This window comes from Falco peregrinus, chromosome 2 (assembly GCF_023634155.1).
Source record: "Falco peregrinus isolate bFalPer1 chromosome 2, bFalPer1.pri, whole genome shotgun sequence".
Taxonomy (NCBI): Eukaryota; Metazoa; Chordata; class Aves; order Falconiformes; family Falconidae; genus Falco; species Falco peregrinus.
This window is the reverse complement of record NC_073722.1, coordinates 52,403,084-52,419,948: the sequence shown is the minus strand read 5'-3', so window position 1 is coordinate 52,419,948 and position 16,865 is coordinate 52,403,084. Positions and strand designations below refer to the sequence as shown.

The following is a 16,865-nucleotide window of genomic DNA, read 5'->3' as shown; positions in this document are numbered from 1 at the left end:
TTCACATCTAAGACAAGACTGTTTCTAATATTCTGGACAAAGCTGTTATATAAACCCAGTGATGGATATGTCACCTCTTTACACGCCAGCATTAGCCCAAACACTTATTCCAGAAACCCAGGCAAGCAAAGCCTCGATGAGGAGAAAAATACCTGTCAAGGGGATGCACTAGCATCTTCATGTACACATCTACACCTCCACCATACCCACAGGGAACTAGATCCAAGGGGACTGTCACACTACCAGCACAGGGATTGTTTTGAAGAGGAAATGCTACTTGGGGAGGTGGGGGGACACCCTCTTCGCTGTTACTACTGAAACTGTTCTGCTGCTCTGTGCTGCTGCTGGAGCAGGGTGTACCACGGAGCACCAGACTGTGCAGCCTGCTGGCACACAGCTGCTCAGGAAGAGATCATGTTTTCTCTTCTCCAGTTACCTGGGCTGTTTCTGATTTAGTATGGACAAAACTGGATAAAATACAGGTGGTGTCCTTGGAGTTGGAATAGGCACCAGGTGCCTGCACCTCTTGCATCTGGGTATCACAGGCTTTTTGCACAGATCCAGAAAGTTTAACATGCTGTACTAGCCTCAAAATTTGAGTAGTAACTAGAAAATGCAAAAATCCAAATTCTGGTTGGGATAATTCATCACTGCACCACCAGAAGCAGTTTCGTTCATTTTTATTTGGGCAAAAAATTGATTTTATTCTGGGCAAGTTTATCTTCATCAGCAGAGCTAGAACTATGGTTCACTCCTGGCAACATACGATTGCTTTAGTAGAGGAACGATAACATACTCACCCTCGATGTCAAGCCATCGGTAGGTTAAACCTGGTTATGCACATGAGATTTTGGTTCTTCAAGCTTCCCTAAGCTACAGTCACAACAGCCTTTTCTGAGGACAGCTGTAAAGGGATATTACACTGGGATTTCATATCAACAGCAAAGAAAATGCTCAGGTAGATGTCAATCTTCAGGAACAAGCAGTTGAAAAGATAATCCAAAATGATGAAACAACCAACTACTACCAAAGAGTACACAGACAGAACATTGCTTGCAGACAAAACCGGGTTGCAGCAGAGGCAACCGAAGGAATTTCAGTCATATGCCTCCTGCGTTTCTTCCACCCCATATCCCAAAAGGAAGTAGGGCAATCCCCAAACCAGTATTAAGGGCTTGACTTCCAAAGGTGCTCTACCAAGTCCGTAACATTCATACATCCCAGCACCTGGTTAAATGAATTCCCCCAAACCATGCCCCCCAGTGCTGATCCCACCTGTCCCCATGGAGCACACAGGGGCCGCCAGCCCCCAGATGGGCAGCACGGGGGAGGCAGCAGGAGGGAGTTCTGCCGAACCCACCCCTGCCATTCCATTTAAACCTCTCAGCTCATGGCACGGCTGTTTTTAAAGGGTAAAAGAATTCAAATATTCCTTTTTTTGATCCAAAACTTGAAATAAATATTGGTATTGCTTTACAACCTTTGATCATTTGTTTGGAAACAAGATCACTTGTGAATTCTGAGCTGAAAGCTCACAATTCTTTCTAAATAAAATATTCCATTTGATGTCAATGTTTCAATAGAAACAGAGATTAAAACACTCTTTTACAATTTTTAAAGACTGCTTTAGAATTTTTGTAAAGTTAAAGCACTTATATTTAAATTCCAGCTAATAAGTAAATGTCTAAAAAAATACATCAACAGCATTTTTTCTTCTCTTGGTTTGAATGAGTTCTTTAATGTCTACACTGGGAAACGCTGATCATTAATATGATTTTCAAACATAATTAATGTTTTTTAGACACATTCAGTTCCTAATTCTACCACTGAACTCTTCTCATTAACAGTACCTTTAAAAAGCAAGTTCAAGTATAGAATTAAGTGGAAAGTATTAATAGCTTGTAAGTAGATTCTTGATATTCTTAGCTGCAGAGAGGAATATCATCAGTTACAATACTAAAGAAAAACAGGCATAAAACTAGCTCTAAGCAGAGCCATATAAAAGGGTTCATTTAAGTCAATCATTCCTATGGGCCTTGCTTTTAGTCAAAAACTGTATTTTCTATACAGGCTATTTTGCTCTTAAAATAACAGGGTTTATCTGTCAGTCATTCTAATAATTCAAACACAAATATTAAAAGTTAGAATACTTGCTGTAAACCTTTCAGGGTGATAAATGAAAGATAATAACCCCTTGATCAATATAACTTTTATTTATTCATCTGGGAACATGGCAAGGATAGCACAGGCAACAATGCTGCCTAAAAGAACAAGGATTTCACATGAACTGTTTTGGCAGAAACACACATTTAAATAATCATCCAAATCACCACCTCACTATTTTTATCTCAAAAAAACCAAAACAAACCAACCAACCAAAAAAACCTCAAAACAAAAAAACAGAGAAAAAGAAACACAAGATCTGAACAAATGAACAGCCCAGATTTTTTTTTCTATTTAATGTCTATGCCAGCCACATCTGTCCCTGATTTTAGAAGTTGTAATACTTAGCACTGACAATGGTACCTTCAGCTTGCAAACACGTTATGAACACAAACTGACCGTAATTACACCACGACACCTCACCACAGCTCATCAGCGTGACCGCCTGACCCTCTCTCAGCCTGGGCAAGTGTGGAATGTTTGTGCTGCCAGCTCCCTCCTGACAGCGTCTACATCCTGCGAAGTGCTACACATAGAAGTGACTTTAGTATGAAGTGACTGACTAAACTATAGCATAAAATCAAGCAGGCTTCTCCATTCAGTGCTAATATTTTGGTTTATTATCCCAGAAGAACTGACCAGGGCAGGATGCAATTTAATGTAAACCATTTGGAGTGAAAGGTGTTATTTTGCCTAGTGAAACCTCCCCCTCGCAGTCCAGCTCACAGATCGAGTCAGTGGCAATCTCGTGGTCAGGGGAGATCTGGGACATCCTATCGAAAGGGTCCTCGCGATTTTCCTCACAGTCAACCACATTTGGGATCATGTTAACATAAGCTGTCACTATCTCCTTATGGAAAAGGGTGTGCTGGTTGTAAGAGATAAGCTCATTGCTTATATTAACAGTCTCCACTGGAGTACTAGAGCAAAACTGACCGCAACCCAGGAGGTTGGAGAAGACCTTTCTAAAGTCAGCATTGAAGGCATAGATGATAGGGTTGAGAGAGGAGTTGGCCCAACCAAACCAGACGAAGATATTAAAGGTGGTCTCACTGACACAGGGAAGGCCAGCGTGGGGGTCACTGGGTGGGCTCTCGCAGAAGGGAACCATGCAGTTCAGGATGAAGAAGGGCAACCAGCAGCAGACAAAGACGCCCATGATGACAGAGAGAGTCTTCAACACCTTGGTTTCTTTCCTGATGGAGGACTTGAGGCTCTTGTGATGGTGGCAGTCAACATGGTTGCTCCGGCAGCTTTGCGCATGTTCAGCTGCCCTCTCCAGTGAAGAGATACGACGTATCTGCACCTGGGCAATGCGGTAGATTCGAGTGTAGGTAACTATCATGATAGCCACCGGAATATAAAAACTGATCAAGGAGGAAGAAATAGCGTAAGTCCTGTTGAGGCTGGAGTCACAGCTCTCCGAGTGTCCAGCGAGGGTCTCATTGCTGCCAGAGGTCCCCTCCGAGGGTCTCATTGCTGCTAATGCCACCCATGTGGTGCTCATATCGTCTGCCCAGGTGGTGACAGCACCTGCCGCTGCCCAGCCAGTGCCAAAGCCATCTCCAATATCACCAGCAGCAACGACATCCCGACCTCTGTGCCAGTTGAGCTGGACGGGGATGAAGGAGATGAGCACAGACAAAGTCCATGCCACACCAATCATCACCAGAGCCAGCCGCTGGGTCATCTTCCTCTCATAGCGGAAGGGGCTGGAAATAGCCCAGTACCTGTCCACGCTGATCACGCACAGGTTCAGGATGGAGGCCGTGGAGCACATGATATCGAAGGCCACCCAGACATTGCAGAAGGCCCCAAAGGGCCAGTACCCGGCCACCTCGGCCACCGCTTTCCAGGGCATGACTAGCAGAGCCACTAGCAGGTCCGAAACGGCCAGGGAGACGATGAAGATGTTGGTGACCTTGCTCCTCAGGTGCCGGTAGCGGACGATGGCCGCGCACACCAGCACGTTCCCAAAGAGCGTCCAGAGGATGAGCAGCGCCAGCAAGCTGCCCGCCGCCACCTGCGCCGCCCCGGGGGCGCCCGCCGCCCCCCGCGCCCCGCCGGAGGGACTCGCGGCCGCCGGCAGCGGGCTCCGGCCGCCCCGCAGCATGGCTGGCGGCTCCCGCCGGCGGCGGGGCGGCGGCGGCCGGGACGCGCCGAGCAGCCAGCGCCGCCCCGCCCCATGGGGCCGCTGCCCCCCGCCCCGCCGCCACCCCTGCCGGACGCCCCGCGCCCCGCCGCTCCGGCGGCCCCGCTCCGCCGCTCAGCGCGTACCGGGCTGCGGGCTCCGCGCCCCGCCGCTCAGCGCGCCCCCTGCGCGGGGCTCGGGGTCCCAGTCCCGCGCTCCTCGGCCCCGCGCTCGGCGCCCCCCGCCGCGGCCCGGCGCGTGCCCCTGCTCGGGGTCTCCGTCCCGGGGAGCCCGGTCTGGGTACCCGCTCCGCGGTCTCCCGCTTGCGCTCCCCGCTCCGCCGCCCCGTTCCGCTGCTCAGCGCGCTCCTCTCCCTGGGGCTCACCCTGCTCGGGGTACCCGCTCCGCGCCCGCTCCTCCAGGCGCCCGCTCCGCGCCCCCGCCGCTCCAGGTGGCTCCCGCCCGGCCCGGCGGCTCCGCCCGCCCCGCGCCCGCCGGGGTTCCCAGCGCAGCGGAGCGGCACCCCCGCGCCCGGCTCCCCGCCGCCCCCTCCCCGGCCCGGCCGCCCGCCCGCCCCCGCCGCCCTCTGAGCATGCTCCGCCGCCAGGGACTCCCCGTCCGGGCCGGCAGGCTGCGGGGCTGGTGGGGGCCGCGACGGCACGGGGCGGCGGGGGCGGCCTCCCTGCGGCGCTGCTCTCCCTCCCCCCGACACCGAGTGGGTCTCGCAGGTTTTTTCCGCCGCCACCGGGCTTCGCGCAGGTGGAGGGAAGAGCGCGGTCCCACCGCAGGGAACGGGGAAATGCACCTTCCCACCACCCCCACGCCCCCTACCATCCCCACCCCCCCTACCATCCCCGGGCTGTTAGGGACGGGCACGGAGCTCGCCCGACCTCTGGGTGTGGGCCAGCGGGGAGAGAGTTGTCGTGGGGGGGAGCGGGACGGGTTGGGCTTTTCCATAGGGATGGGAAATGCAGCCTAGATGGGGAATTGCTCCAAAGGGTTCTGCTGGACGACAGAGATGCATTACAGGCGAGAAGCACTGCTAACGAAATCGGATTCTCTGTCTTTTCAGCTCTTCTATGGGATGAATCATTCCTCTCCGTGGGGCTCCAGCGCAGCTACAAACGAGTTGCAACCCTGAGCGGTGCAGGTGTGAGGGCTGGGCTCTTAGGCTTGCCATGCACGGGTAGCATGTCTGTGTTTCAGAGAGCATGCTTTAGTGGTTTTTATTCAGAGCGTTACAGATTGAGTTTCTCCAAAACTTGACTCTTCTTAAAACCATTGACAGAGATGAAACCCATTCTTGACTCAACAGCCTGCTTTGGCACTAAAAGCACTGAGAAAGCCGCTCGTCAGGAGCCTTCCAGCTGCTTCTCCGGGCAGATGGGGCAGGACAAGGCTCGCTATATGTTGGTGGATCTGCACTGACATGAAGGGAGATTAAGTGTTAGAGTTACTAAATACAGAGCAATAAATAAATAAACTATGCAACCTTTTAGGCAGTTTTCTAAAATTGCCACAGGAGAAACTGGAGCTTCACTTCAGCTCTCACTTAAGAAATTGGCACTACTTTTCCACGTTTAAGAAGAGTTATATTTAATATTGGAGGGAGAATTTAGGTTTTGTCACCACTGAATTCTAAACAGCATGACTAAAGCTGTGATGCTGAGGCAAGGCAATGTGTTGCTTGCACAAACTCTGCTTTCCTAAGCAATGCCTCCTACAATTTCTATAAACGAAGGACCAAATTGCACGAGTACTTGTGTACGTGCCTGTTGAAGATGCTGGTCCAGAAATGTAAGTATTTTATGTAAAAAAGCAATGATCTGATTTGCTTCTTTTAGCTTATATTCATTGCTTCACCAGTGTAGAGGCGTATGCATACACACGTGAATACATCAGCACAAACTATATATATAATGTGGTATCTATATGCATGTATGTATTTACATGCATGCAGTCAGCATGCATTAGCTATTTAAATAAACGTATGTGTAGGTATCTGCTTAATAACAATAGTAACCCAATAGTAACATAGCCTGCCCACAACTCAGCAGCACTGTGAGTGTGCTGGTGGCTTGGTACGAATCAGCACCAGTGCTGGAAGCGAAGATGTAGGGCTGTGGCTGGGAGCAGCGGAGGTGCAGGGCTATGTTACCTCCTACCAGCTCTGCTGTGTGTGGTGGAGTCAGGCAGAGAGGAGGTGCAAGCAGCCAGGGAATATGCTTTAACCCATTGAAACAAAAATTGTCAGAGCTTACTTGTCAGACACCTAAAGAATGAAATTTTGCTATGCTTTCTACAGTACTGTCTGCAATAGGCAGACGCAAAGTAGAGAGGAGTTCCCAAAGTATCTCATTTATCAGCCAAGTGTTGCATTCGGCTGTCTGGCTCCTGCATAACTCAGAATTTAGAGGCTGTAATGTCCTCTCCCACCTATTTCATCTGTAGCAAATGTTCTTGAATTTCAGCTGGTGTGAACCAAAGTTGCTCACCAGAGATTCCTATGGAAAAATATCTATCATTGAGCTGGGCAAGTTTCATCAGCCAAAGATGCACCTGTACCTAGAGGTGCACTGGTGATACAGTCTTCAATGTTGATCCAACGTTACATGCATGCTCAAAATTTTCTTTCTAGTCACAGGAATGCATTAAGAGATCAGGGAAGATTTTCAATGGTAGTAAAAAAAAATACTGGTTTGTGATGGGGTGGCATATGAGACTAAACCCCCCATGCTAGTAGACTCCAGTGAGCTGGGAAGTGGTGGAGCAGGAGCAGGCAACCAGACAACTGCTTTGGTGCAGCGTTCATACCAGTTTGTTCGTGGTGGCACCAGGTCAGAGCAGCAATCATGTAATCGGGACATTTATGGTACGTTTTAATGTTCCATGCATTGCCATCAACATTTTTTGAGCCTGAGATAAAAACCTTTAACTTTTATACATTATTAGCATTCTTTTTTTACTTTCTGTAGGCAGTTTGCATATAAATCTCATTTTAAGAATAGTCCATTAAAACCACAGCTGTCACTTGCTGAGAGATTTGAGGTGGGGTTTTTTCATCCTGAAATCATCTTTGTAATGGCTTTTGTGCTTTTCCTTCAGAGCTTTGTCTCGTTTTTCTTTTTTTTTATTCACCTGTTAAAATTGCACTTCTCTCTCACAGCTGGCAGGTTGGAAATAATGGAATTTAACTGTTATTGCAATGGTTCTGAGTGAAAAAAAATATCTCTGCAGTTCCTGATTTTAGAAATGCGTGTTTTACTCACTCTTTTCCTTCATTGCCACATATTCTATTTCCATTTCAAAACACACAGACCCACTGTTCTGCTGAATGGTATTTTAAAAATAGACAACACTCAGAAATTCACACATGTTCTCATCTAAGAGATACTTGATGTAAAGACATAAAAAATAATTAATGCCAAAATGAAGTTAAAATATATAGACACAGATGTACTGCTGAGGTTTAGGCTGCAAAAGCAGCCCATCAAAACCTTCCCATTATGGTTAGGCTCTAAAGCAGGCAAGAAGAGGTAGCGGTAGAGGTGGAGGAGGCTGGAAGTCACTGTACATCAAGCCAATTTAGCAAAGTAGCTGGATAGGTTCCTAGCTGTAGAAGTATGCTCAAGTGGAGCTATATTTAGAAGCATGGTTGAACGTATGCTTAAGGTCCATCAGTTTTACTCACTGAAGCTGAAATGCTTTACTGCACAGATGGACAAAGGTGGGGGCGTATATAGAGCCATGTGAAAACATTGGGGAAGAAAGGGAAAGAACTGGTATCATCGAGGTATGCAGCAACAGAAAAATCCTTGCAGACTAGGTTGAGTTCTGCTGTTCGTGTTTCAAATAAAAATAAATATGAGCCATTGGAAAAATGATCAGAAAAGCATTACAGTAATCATGTCTGGAAAACTTCCTTAGCCAAGCGAATGACATCAGGAGGGTTAGAAACAGCTGGCGATGTCCTACAGGGGGAAAAGTTTTCTTGACAATAGATGGCTTTTTCAGGTAAGGTCACAAAAACTACAGTGGCTAGAAACTGAACGAATCTATGAGAAATCAGGGTAGAGGTAAGGTGCACATTTATAACAGTGAAGATAGTTAATGGCTGATGCAATTGATTTTGCGTTGTAATAGATTTGCCATCATTTGCTGTCTGAAAACCAAGGCTGAATGCATTTCTTTGAGACTCTGTGCCTTAGCTCATCCCCCAGCTCTGTCTTGGTTCAGATGGTACCGAACAGCATTCTGTAGTCTGCACTGTGGGAAAAGTAATTTTAGATGGTTACAGTTATCCCCTCTGGCCTTAAAATCTATTTAAGTTTTTTGTTGACTTGGGACTGTGATGGATAGTGTTAATTAACCATGTGTAACAGAATTGAACAGCTCTCCCAGTATCTCTGTTGCTTTTTTCCCTGTAATGAGTGCAATATGGTTCTACATCAGCAGTTGATCACTCTCTTGGTGAAATCATGAAGTAATTAATGCTACCAGAAGAGATTTTCACAAATTTTCCTTTTTTTTTTTTGTTTATTTTTGTTATTCATACTGAACCTGACTCAATTTAAACCAATGGTAAAAGATGAAAGATGAATGCTAGCCAACACCAAAAGCAAAGGGAATAGGATTTTTTTGAATATGATTTCCTGGTGGATTGTATCAGTTCATTTTGTGGCTTTTATCTTATAAAATATTATCTTATATTGTTGGATATTCATAATAATATACTATACATTAGTATCATTATTTTTAATATAGCAAGACCTCATATGATGAAAACTACTAAAGATCAGTGACATTTGAATCAAGATAAAGGAAAAAAAACCCCACCAAACCCTGGTTTATATAATGGTACAATTTGGGTATGTTATTCATATTGTCTGGGGGTGCATGGCTACATCCCAGGTGAACATCTGTCCAGAGAAAATTATCAAGATGAAAAAAGTGATTTAATTTTCTAATACTGAACATTTCAAGACTTTTATTTTGTCTTTTATCAATTATACTGCTAAACTCCAAATAAAAATCAGGTGGGTTTGATTCCCAAAGAAGCTGCTGTAATTTTGTCTCTGGCTTAAATAGTATAACAATTTGCCCTATGGAGTAATTTGAAAACAAATTTCTTTTCGGTGTTTCGATTTCTCTGTTTCTCTAACCCACGGTATATTAACAGGACCTATGAATTTTATATTGAATGTATAAATTACAGTCTTTATTAGTTAATAATTTTTATTTGAACACTTGCAGTCAACATCATTTATCTTGGGATTTTACCCTGTCTATTACCGTAGTGTGAGATTGTGTTCCACAAAATGCATAGGAAAACTAAATCCTTCATAGAATCAAACAAACAGTAATTTCTGTAATAAAAACAGATGCTGTTGTGAAGTCTTTTAAGTCTGATAGAAGAAGAGGGCTCAGAAGACAAAAGTCAGTGGCTGGGTCTCAGCCTCTCAAGGAACACAGATGATGTCTCATTGAGTTGGACAGTAACTCATCGTTACGCTTCCCTTCTCCCAAAAGGCAGCTGCGGGATGGAAGAGAATGGGGTTGGGAGGAGGGACCCTGAAACCTCGGCTGTTCGCTGGCACTGTGCGACAGCTGTATCCTTGCAGGATAGCCTGTTGCAAATGCTTAACAGAAAACTACAATGCAAGGTAATTTTACAAATGTGTCAACAGTTAGAGCTGATAGGTTTTTTGATCTGTATTTTTAAGAATTGTATAGGACCAGGGCTAGATTTTGTAGTTCAGGATTTTTGAGGGAGAATTCCAGTTTCAAATTTTTAAACACTAGTGGTACAAATGAGCAACTTTGTCACTTTGAGATAACAAGCAGTAAATTACTGCTCTTACTTAGTTCTGCTCTTTTTTTTGCCTTAAGTAAGACTTCAAATAAAATGTTCCTTTAGAATCAACAGGTCTCATTCATCTCCATAGCAGAATATCAGCAACAGGGATTAGAAAGTTCTGTATTAAATACCTATTGCAATAATCCATAGGACTGTTAGTGCTAGTTAAGAAACACAGAGGAACAGCTGATGAAGACATCAGTCTGCTGACACAAGAGTTGTACTGGAGCCGACAAAGAAAAACTGAAGTGTATTCTTCTGTTCATCTGTGAGACAGCAACAGCTATTTATTCTGTATTGTGAGTGGCCTTCTGCATGCTGAGCAGCAGCATTTCATCCTACAGTGTGTTTAGATTTGTCATCCTCTTGGTTTCTCCTTCTCCAATACACATAAGGAGGGTCAGAGAAGAAATACGCACATTTTCAAGTGCAGAGATTACCCTGTAATGCCTTTATGACCCCCATTCTTCTGGCTGACACACTGCAAATCAAAGGCGGGGACACAGAGATCAAAAAGCATGTGCTCCAATAAATCAAGGCAAATACCCCAAATTCTGCAAAAAGTCATAACCACAGTGGACTGGCGCAGTGTGCAGCCTTGGAACAAAAAACACCTTTAAAAAGGAAGGAGACGGACCTCAACAGCATCGTATGGGGCAGACCCAGGATCTGATCAGTCCTGGTGAACTGGTCTGCCTGGAGTTCATTTGGGGAATGGCACAGCTCTGCAGCTGTCTCAGGAAAGCCTTATGTTAAAAGTCACAGTGAGACCTAAGCAGTGGCCACGATACTCAGCGTGAGCCAGCAGTTTGCCCCAGTGATCCTTGCGTTGGTAAACCAATAACTCTATCCAGTGAGATTTTCTGCATATCATTGTGGCAGGCTTGGTCAACCAAAAGACTCATATATACTAACTTTCAAAATATGTTAAAAGACTGGTTTTGCCTTGAGTATTCGGCAGAGGAAGCTGTACACAGGGCAGTCTTCATGAAACATGGAATGTGTATTGATCTGAGACCAAAAGAGTTGCTGTAGGGAGCAGTGGGTTCCCAAATGTCAGAGCAGAAAACAAAGCCAAGGGCAGAAACTATCAACTGTAATATTGTCTACCTGCTTTCATCAAAGAAAATATTGCAGATCAAATTACCTGATATTTGTCAATTGTTTGTTGCACGTAGGCTGTACTGATTGCATTAATTACCTGCAATAATGATACCCAGCTCTGGATCTGAATTTTAATTTTAGAATTATTTGCAACTACTTATTGTTGCTGCTGTGGCCTTTATAGTTAAAAATAACTAGCTAATGCAATTACTTTTAGTACTATTGACCAAGATTTGCGGCCTGAAGAGGGACAGGCTATTTTTTTTTAGCTGTAGCTCAATCCAAACATAAAAGATAATCATGAGAATTATAGTTGCACAAAAGTTTTGTTTCTGCTTTGACAGCGTATGAGGTAGTTTCCTTCTTTGGGTGTTTAATCTATTAATTATGCCCCGCTACTTTATGTTGTTTCAGTGTCAGGGTCCCACTTGGCAGTGTGCAGGCTGGCTTGCCCTTGGCAGGTCTTACCTGGACTGGGTGGCCACAGCTCACGGGTTCAGTGCCAGTGCCACATCTACATGCAGAGCTGACGTGAAATGCAGGCACAGTCACCTCTTAATGCAGTGAAGTTTGAATTCTGGACTCTTACTGAACTGGGAAGGTTTTCCAGGTTTGGAGAGAAGATACTGTAATGCCTGGAAAAGAGCTCAAGAATGCTTTCAAAAGTATGTCTAGTGTTCCGTCTTATTGAAGTATTTCTTGGCAATGAAGCTATTTGATTCGAGCAGGCAGTGGTGGAAAATCCCACTTGGGGAGCACTGCGGGAGTGCTCCTCATACCTGGGCAAAGAGCAAGAGGAGACACGAGGAAAGGGGTTCATGTAGCCAGCTACCATTAAGACATTGGTACAAACCTATTGCTTACTACCTCAGAGCTGTCAGATGCCGCCTTCCTACAAAGGTCATTGCCTGTTAGGGATAAAATTACTAAATTCAGAAGATAATGGACTCAAGACTGAACCAAATACCAAGTTTAGATTTAGCCTTAGATATCTAACTAATTATTTCCATGCATTTCTAAAAGCATCCTGATCTTCAGTTAAGCCTGGTAAATATTTGATTGCAGAATAAATTAGAATAAAGTAGGTACAACATCTGTGATAATCCTGATTGTGTGGTGTCATGGCTTAACCCCAGCTGGCAGCTCAGCCCCACGCAGCGGCTTGCTCACTCCCCCCTGGTGGGATTGGGGAAAGAATTGGAAGGGTAAAAGTGAGAAAACTTGTGAGTTGAGATAAAGACAGTTTGATAGGTAAAGTAAAAGCCACACGTGCAAGCAAAGCAAAGCAAGGGATTCATTCACTCCTTCCCATGGGCAGGCAGGTTCAGCCATCCCCAGGAGAGCAGGGCTCCAGCACGGGTAATGGTTACCTGGGAAGACAAACACCATCACTCCAAACGTCTCCCCCCTTCCTTCTTCTTCCCCCAGTTTTATATGCTGGGTATGATGCCATACGGTGTGGAATACCCCTTTGGTCAGTTGGGGTCATCTGTCCTGTCTGTGTCCCCTCCCAATTACTTGTGTACCCTCAGCTCACTGGTGGGGTGGCGTGAGGAGCAGAAATGTCCCTGACTCTGTGTCAGCACTGCTCAGCAGTAGCTGAAACATCCCTGTGTTATCAACCCTGTTTCCAGTAGAAATCCAAACCAGCCCCATACTAGCTACTGTGAAGAGAATTAACTCTACCCCAGCCAAAACCAGCACATGTGGATGAGAGCTGTTCCTGCATCTGCTTTGATTTTAAAATGCTGATGTGGCTCCCTGGGGATCTATGCATGCTTTTCACAAACTGGCTTTTAATTCCAGATATGTTGCAGTGACATTCAAGCAAATATTTACTGGAAAATATGCAAGAAGCACCCAATGCTTGTGCAAGTTTTGATAGAAAATGTCGTGTAAAGATAAAAAATGGTGTTTGTTGCAAGTGAAGGAGAGAGAGATGGCAACTGGTTTCCCTGCCATTTCTTGTTCTTTCACCTGCTCTTTCCCAAATTTTCACCTAATGCATCCATCTTTATTTGGTAACATGTTCTTTGGACTGAATTGTTGTCCATTTGCTTCTGGCGAGAACTAGAAAATGTGTTGGTGAAGATTTTACCAAGGGACATATTTATAGGGCTGAAACTTGGTTTTCTTCTAGGTGAAGAATAGTAGCAGAGGAAGGCAGGAGACATTGCCATAGAGAATTGCAAGTTTTGCTTTAAACCTCAGCCAAGTGAATGAGACATAACACACCATCTAATAAAAAAGAAAAAAATACTCTAAACATTAACTATTGACATTAAAGTGAGATTTCCCACTATCATCAGCTTCAAGATCAAATTCATCCCTTAAAGCTAATAGATCAAACTGTTTTTTTTAAGGTTGTCATTAACAATTGCAGCTGCTTCAATTCTGTTTAAATCCAAATCTCATTTTATTCATGCATGCACAGAATGAGGCCAAATCCTTGGGGACAAGAGTTCCCAGGGAATAAGTGATCCACTGAGCCAGCTATACATACATCATCTCTAATCAGACAGAGCAAGGTAGAATTAAAAAAAATTAGTGTTTGTATTAAAATCTTGAAGTTTGTGGATATTTTTTATTTCATGGATTTTAGGTGGCATTTAATGAGTGTGCATTTGCTTTTCCTAATACATCATATAGAAGATATGGTCAGTGGTGTCCACAGACTCATTTTTCAAGATCCAGAAATAAATCATTTAAGGGTCTTTGTACATTAGTACATGCAAAACTCCTATCTCCATTCAGCTTGTTTTGTGTACTGTCAGGTCATATAGAGAATAAATAACATCAAAGTAGCATTCATTCATTTTGCCAGGCTGCTTTCCAACCTGCCTTACTAAAACTTCAACAGGGCCATCACAGACCTACTCGGATACAAGTAAAGAAGCAGTGTTAACTGTTAAAAAGAAAGCAAAGCATCAGTGGTAAACCCACAGTCTAGTAGTGTCCAGAAACCACACCTTAGAGAAAGCTCTGAATAACTACCCTTTAAAAAAGCCTTTTTCCCTTTGCTCTTGCAAATGTGATTTCTGAACATTTCTTAATCTTATTAAGTGATAAATTAAATTAAAACTCATATTGGCTACACAAAACATTGTCATCAAATTCACAAGTAAATTACCCTGGTCACATTATTATAATGATTGAGATTTGCACTTCATTTTCAGCTAGAACCAACTCCAGGGAACAACAAAGCCTACAGCTTAATCTTTCACTTTCTTTTTAATCAAATCTTGCTTTGTCCAGAGCCTTTGCAGAAAAGGCAGAATAACCCAAGCCAAATATACTATGTGCCCCTACTTAGGAAAGAACAGATTAGATTTTGAAGGATTTATTACATGCTGCTCAATAGAACAGACAGCTTTTTAAAAAAAAAAAATGAACTAATTACCTTCATAAGGACCTTAAATTCCCTACTCAGTGGAAAGAAGCATGTACTTAAATTACTTTGATAATTTCCCTCTCTGCTGTTCTCTGGAGCCATCTACTTCTCTGCACTGATATAGCCCACTCAAAGTCTGTGGACCACAAGTAGGCCACACAGCACAGGAATATTTCCAAAGTTATCAAATTGGAAATTGTTTTAAAAGTGATTAAAAGAGGAAATTCAAAGTATTAAGAAAAACTAGTAAAAGGAATTCAGTTCTTTTAGAAAGACTCAAGCATGACTCCTCCAACTTCTTCCATCCCAGAGTTAGTGTTAATGACACTAAAAAACACTTGGAAAAATCGATGGTCATGCAAGTTTTACTCTTCAGGCAAATACCTGAGGTGTGTAGGAATCTTTTTGCACCTTAGCAGCCTTTATTCCTGTACATATATGAGTTTAAATGCTACCAAACATATATTATTGAATAAATAAAATTATTTAGGGAGGAAGAGAGGGAGTGGAAGAGTCTTACAGAAGGATATGATGAGTATCAGAGAATAGCTTTTTGATTAAGATTATGCAGCAAAAATCCAGAATCCTTTATGTATCAAGTGCATTTTGGAGTTGACTAAAGACATACCCTTAAAAAATATATCTCTTTTAAGTAATATTAAATTGGGCTTAAAGGTGTTCCCAAGAGATCTCAAAGTAGACAAACTGTCCCTTAGAGGCACTGCAGGAACGTAACAGTGAGCAGCTGATGGACTCTCTTGGGTAAGCTGGCTCTCCTGCCTCCTGTCGCATGCTTGAGCACATAGGTAGGCAGAAACAGGGTAACTTCATGCTATTTCTTGTATTTTAAAACCTGTGATAAATTAGTGTTGTTGATATATGCTAGAGAAAAAAAAGAGAAGTCTGAAAGCAGTTGTTTGAGAAAGCCCAGGTTTAGCTTTGATCAGAAAGCTAGAGGACACACTACGTTAAACAATCTGATCACTGTTCCTGGCCCAAAAATCTATGTTTCTAAAAAATCTGTTTCTAAAATTTTCAGAACTTCATGACTCACCGTTGCTTCAAGAGTAGTTAAACTTAAGACTATAAAATATTCTGCATTTGGATGGAACAATATTTTTTGAGAGAATGCCTGTTGTGAAAACCTCTTAAGCTTCTCAGGCCAAAATCAAGTCTCTGGTCCTGGAACGGAGCTTTTAAGTCAGCAGGGTTTCATCAGTGCAGCTCAGAACAAAATCTGCCCATTAGCACATTTAAAGCATTTGCTCACTGCCAGAGTGCTGCCTTAATACACTTTGCTGAATAAACTTCAATTTCAGCACTCAAAATCAATTTAATATTGTGGGCAAATGTAATTATTTCAATAGTAATGTTAAGAAATAGAAAGGGCTATGTGATTGCAGATGAAATATAACTAAATAAGGATGTTGGCTATTTTTGAAACTTTCAAATGTGTGCTACGTGTTTGTAGTAGAGCATATGGCCCCTTCTGGGCCCTAGGGATCAGCTAGCTCTGCTTTTGTTGAACACGAATGCTGGGAATTAGCTAAAGAGAACCAGTTCGAGCTGAAGACATGAGACCCATCCCGCAGAAACAGAGGAATAAGAGACAGGCTTCCTCTAGCCACTTTTATAGGCACTTAAAAGATGAAGCGGGATTTGTGGGCTTACCTAGAGAAACGATTTTTTTCTGATACTAGAATTAGCTGTAGACTTGGTCCAAAAGTTGATTTGGAAGGAAAATTAAAGCTTTATTTGACTATCTGGATGGCCCTGTTTCCTCTACTTTAAATTGAACCAGTCTGGGAGACAAATCTAGTGAAGTGGTTAGAGCCAGTATTTGCATGGAAGTAGGTGGTATCAAGCTGGTCTGTTCAAGGGAAAAAGATAGAAAAGGTTAGTCTAGAATTAATGTAAGAACTAATAGAGATATGGTAAAAGAGTATGACAAGCAGCCCTAGAGAAAGGCAGAGATTACAGCAATGTGATCAGATGGCGACTCTTCCAAAAAACACTTAAAATAGAACAACTGGAATTGCTCTGCAGCAACACAGGAGTTCTCATGATCAGCCTCACTGGTGGTTCATCTAATTCAGGCTTCACCTGAGACTTCACATGAAAGTTGCTTTACTTGATCTAGGGTTTTCAACAGGTAAAGAAGGCAGCAAAAATCCCTAGGTGGGTTATGGCTGTGTGTACCACAAAACAGAACAGATTAA

The 16,865-nt window shown here is 43.6% G+C and overlaps 1 protein-coding gene across 1 annotated transcript; it reads right to left on the bottom strand.

Moving 5' to 3' along the window:
• Nucleotides 1–2,207: 2,207 nt before the first annotated feature.
• On the bottom strand, nucleotides 2,208–5,042 carry DRD5 (dopamine receptor D5). Its single transcript, XM_027794793.2, has one exon. It carries the CDS (start codon nucleotides 4,274–4,276, stop codon nucleotides 2,819–2,821), a length of 1,458 nt encoding a protein of 485 aa, XP_027650594.2. The 5' UTR covers nucleotides 4,277–5,042; the 3' UTR covers nucleotides 2,208–2,818.
• Nucleotides 5,043–16,865: the final 11,823 nt, after the last annotated feature.

Bases quoted from the DNA above. Each gene is read 5' to 3' on its own strand.
- DRD5 (XM_027794793.2), bottom strand. From the start codon at position 4,276: ATGCTGCGGGGCGGCCGGAGCCCGCTGCCGGCGGCCGCGAGTCCCTCC.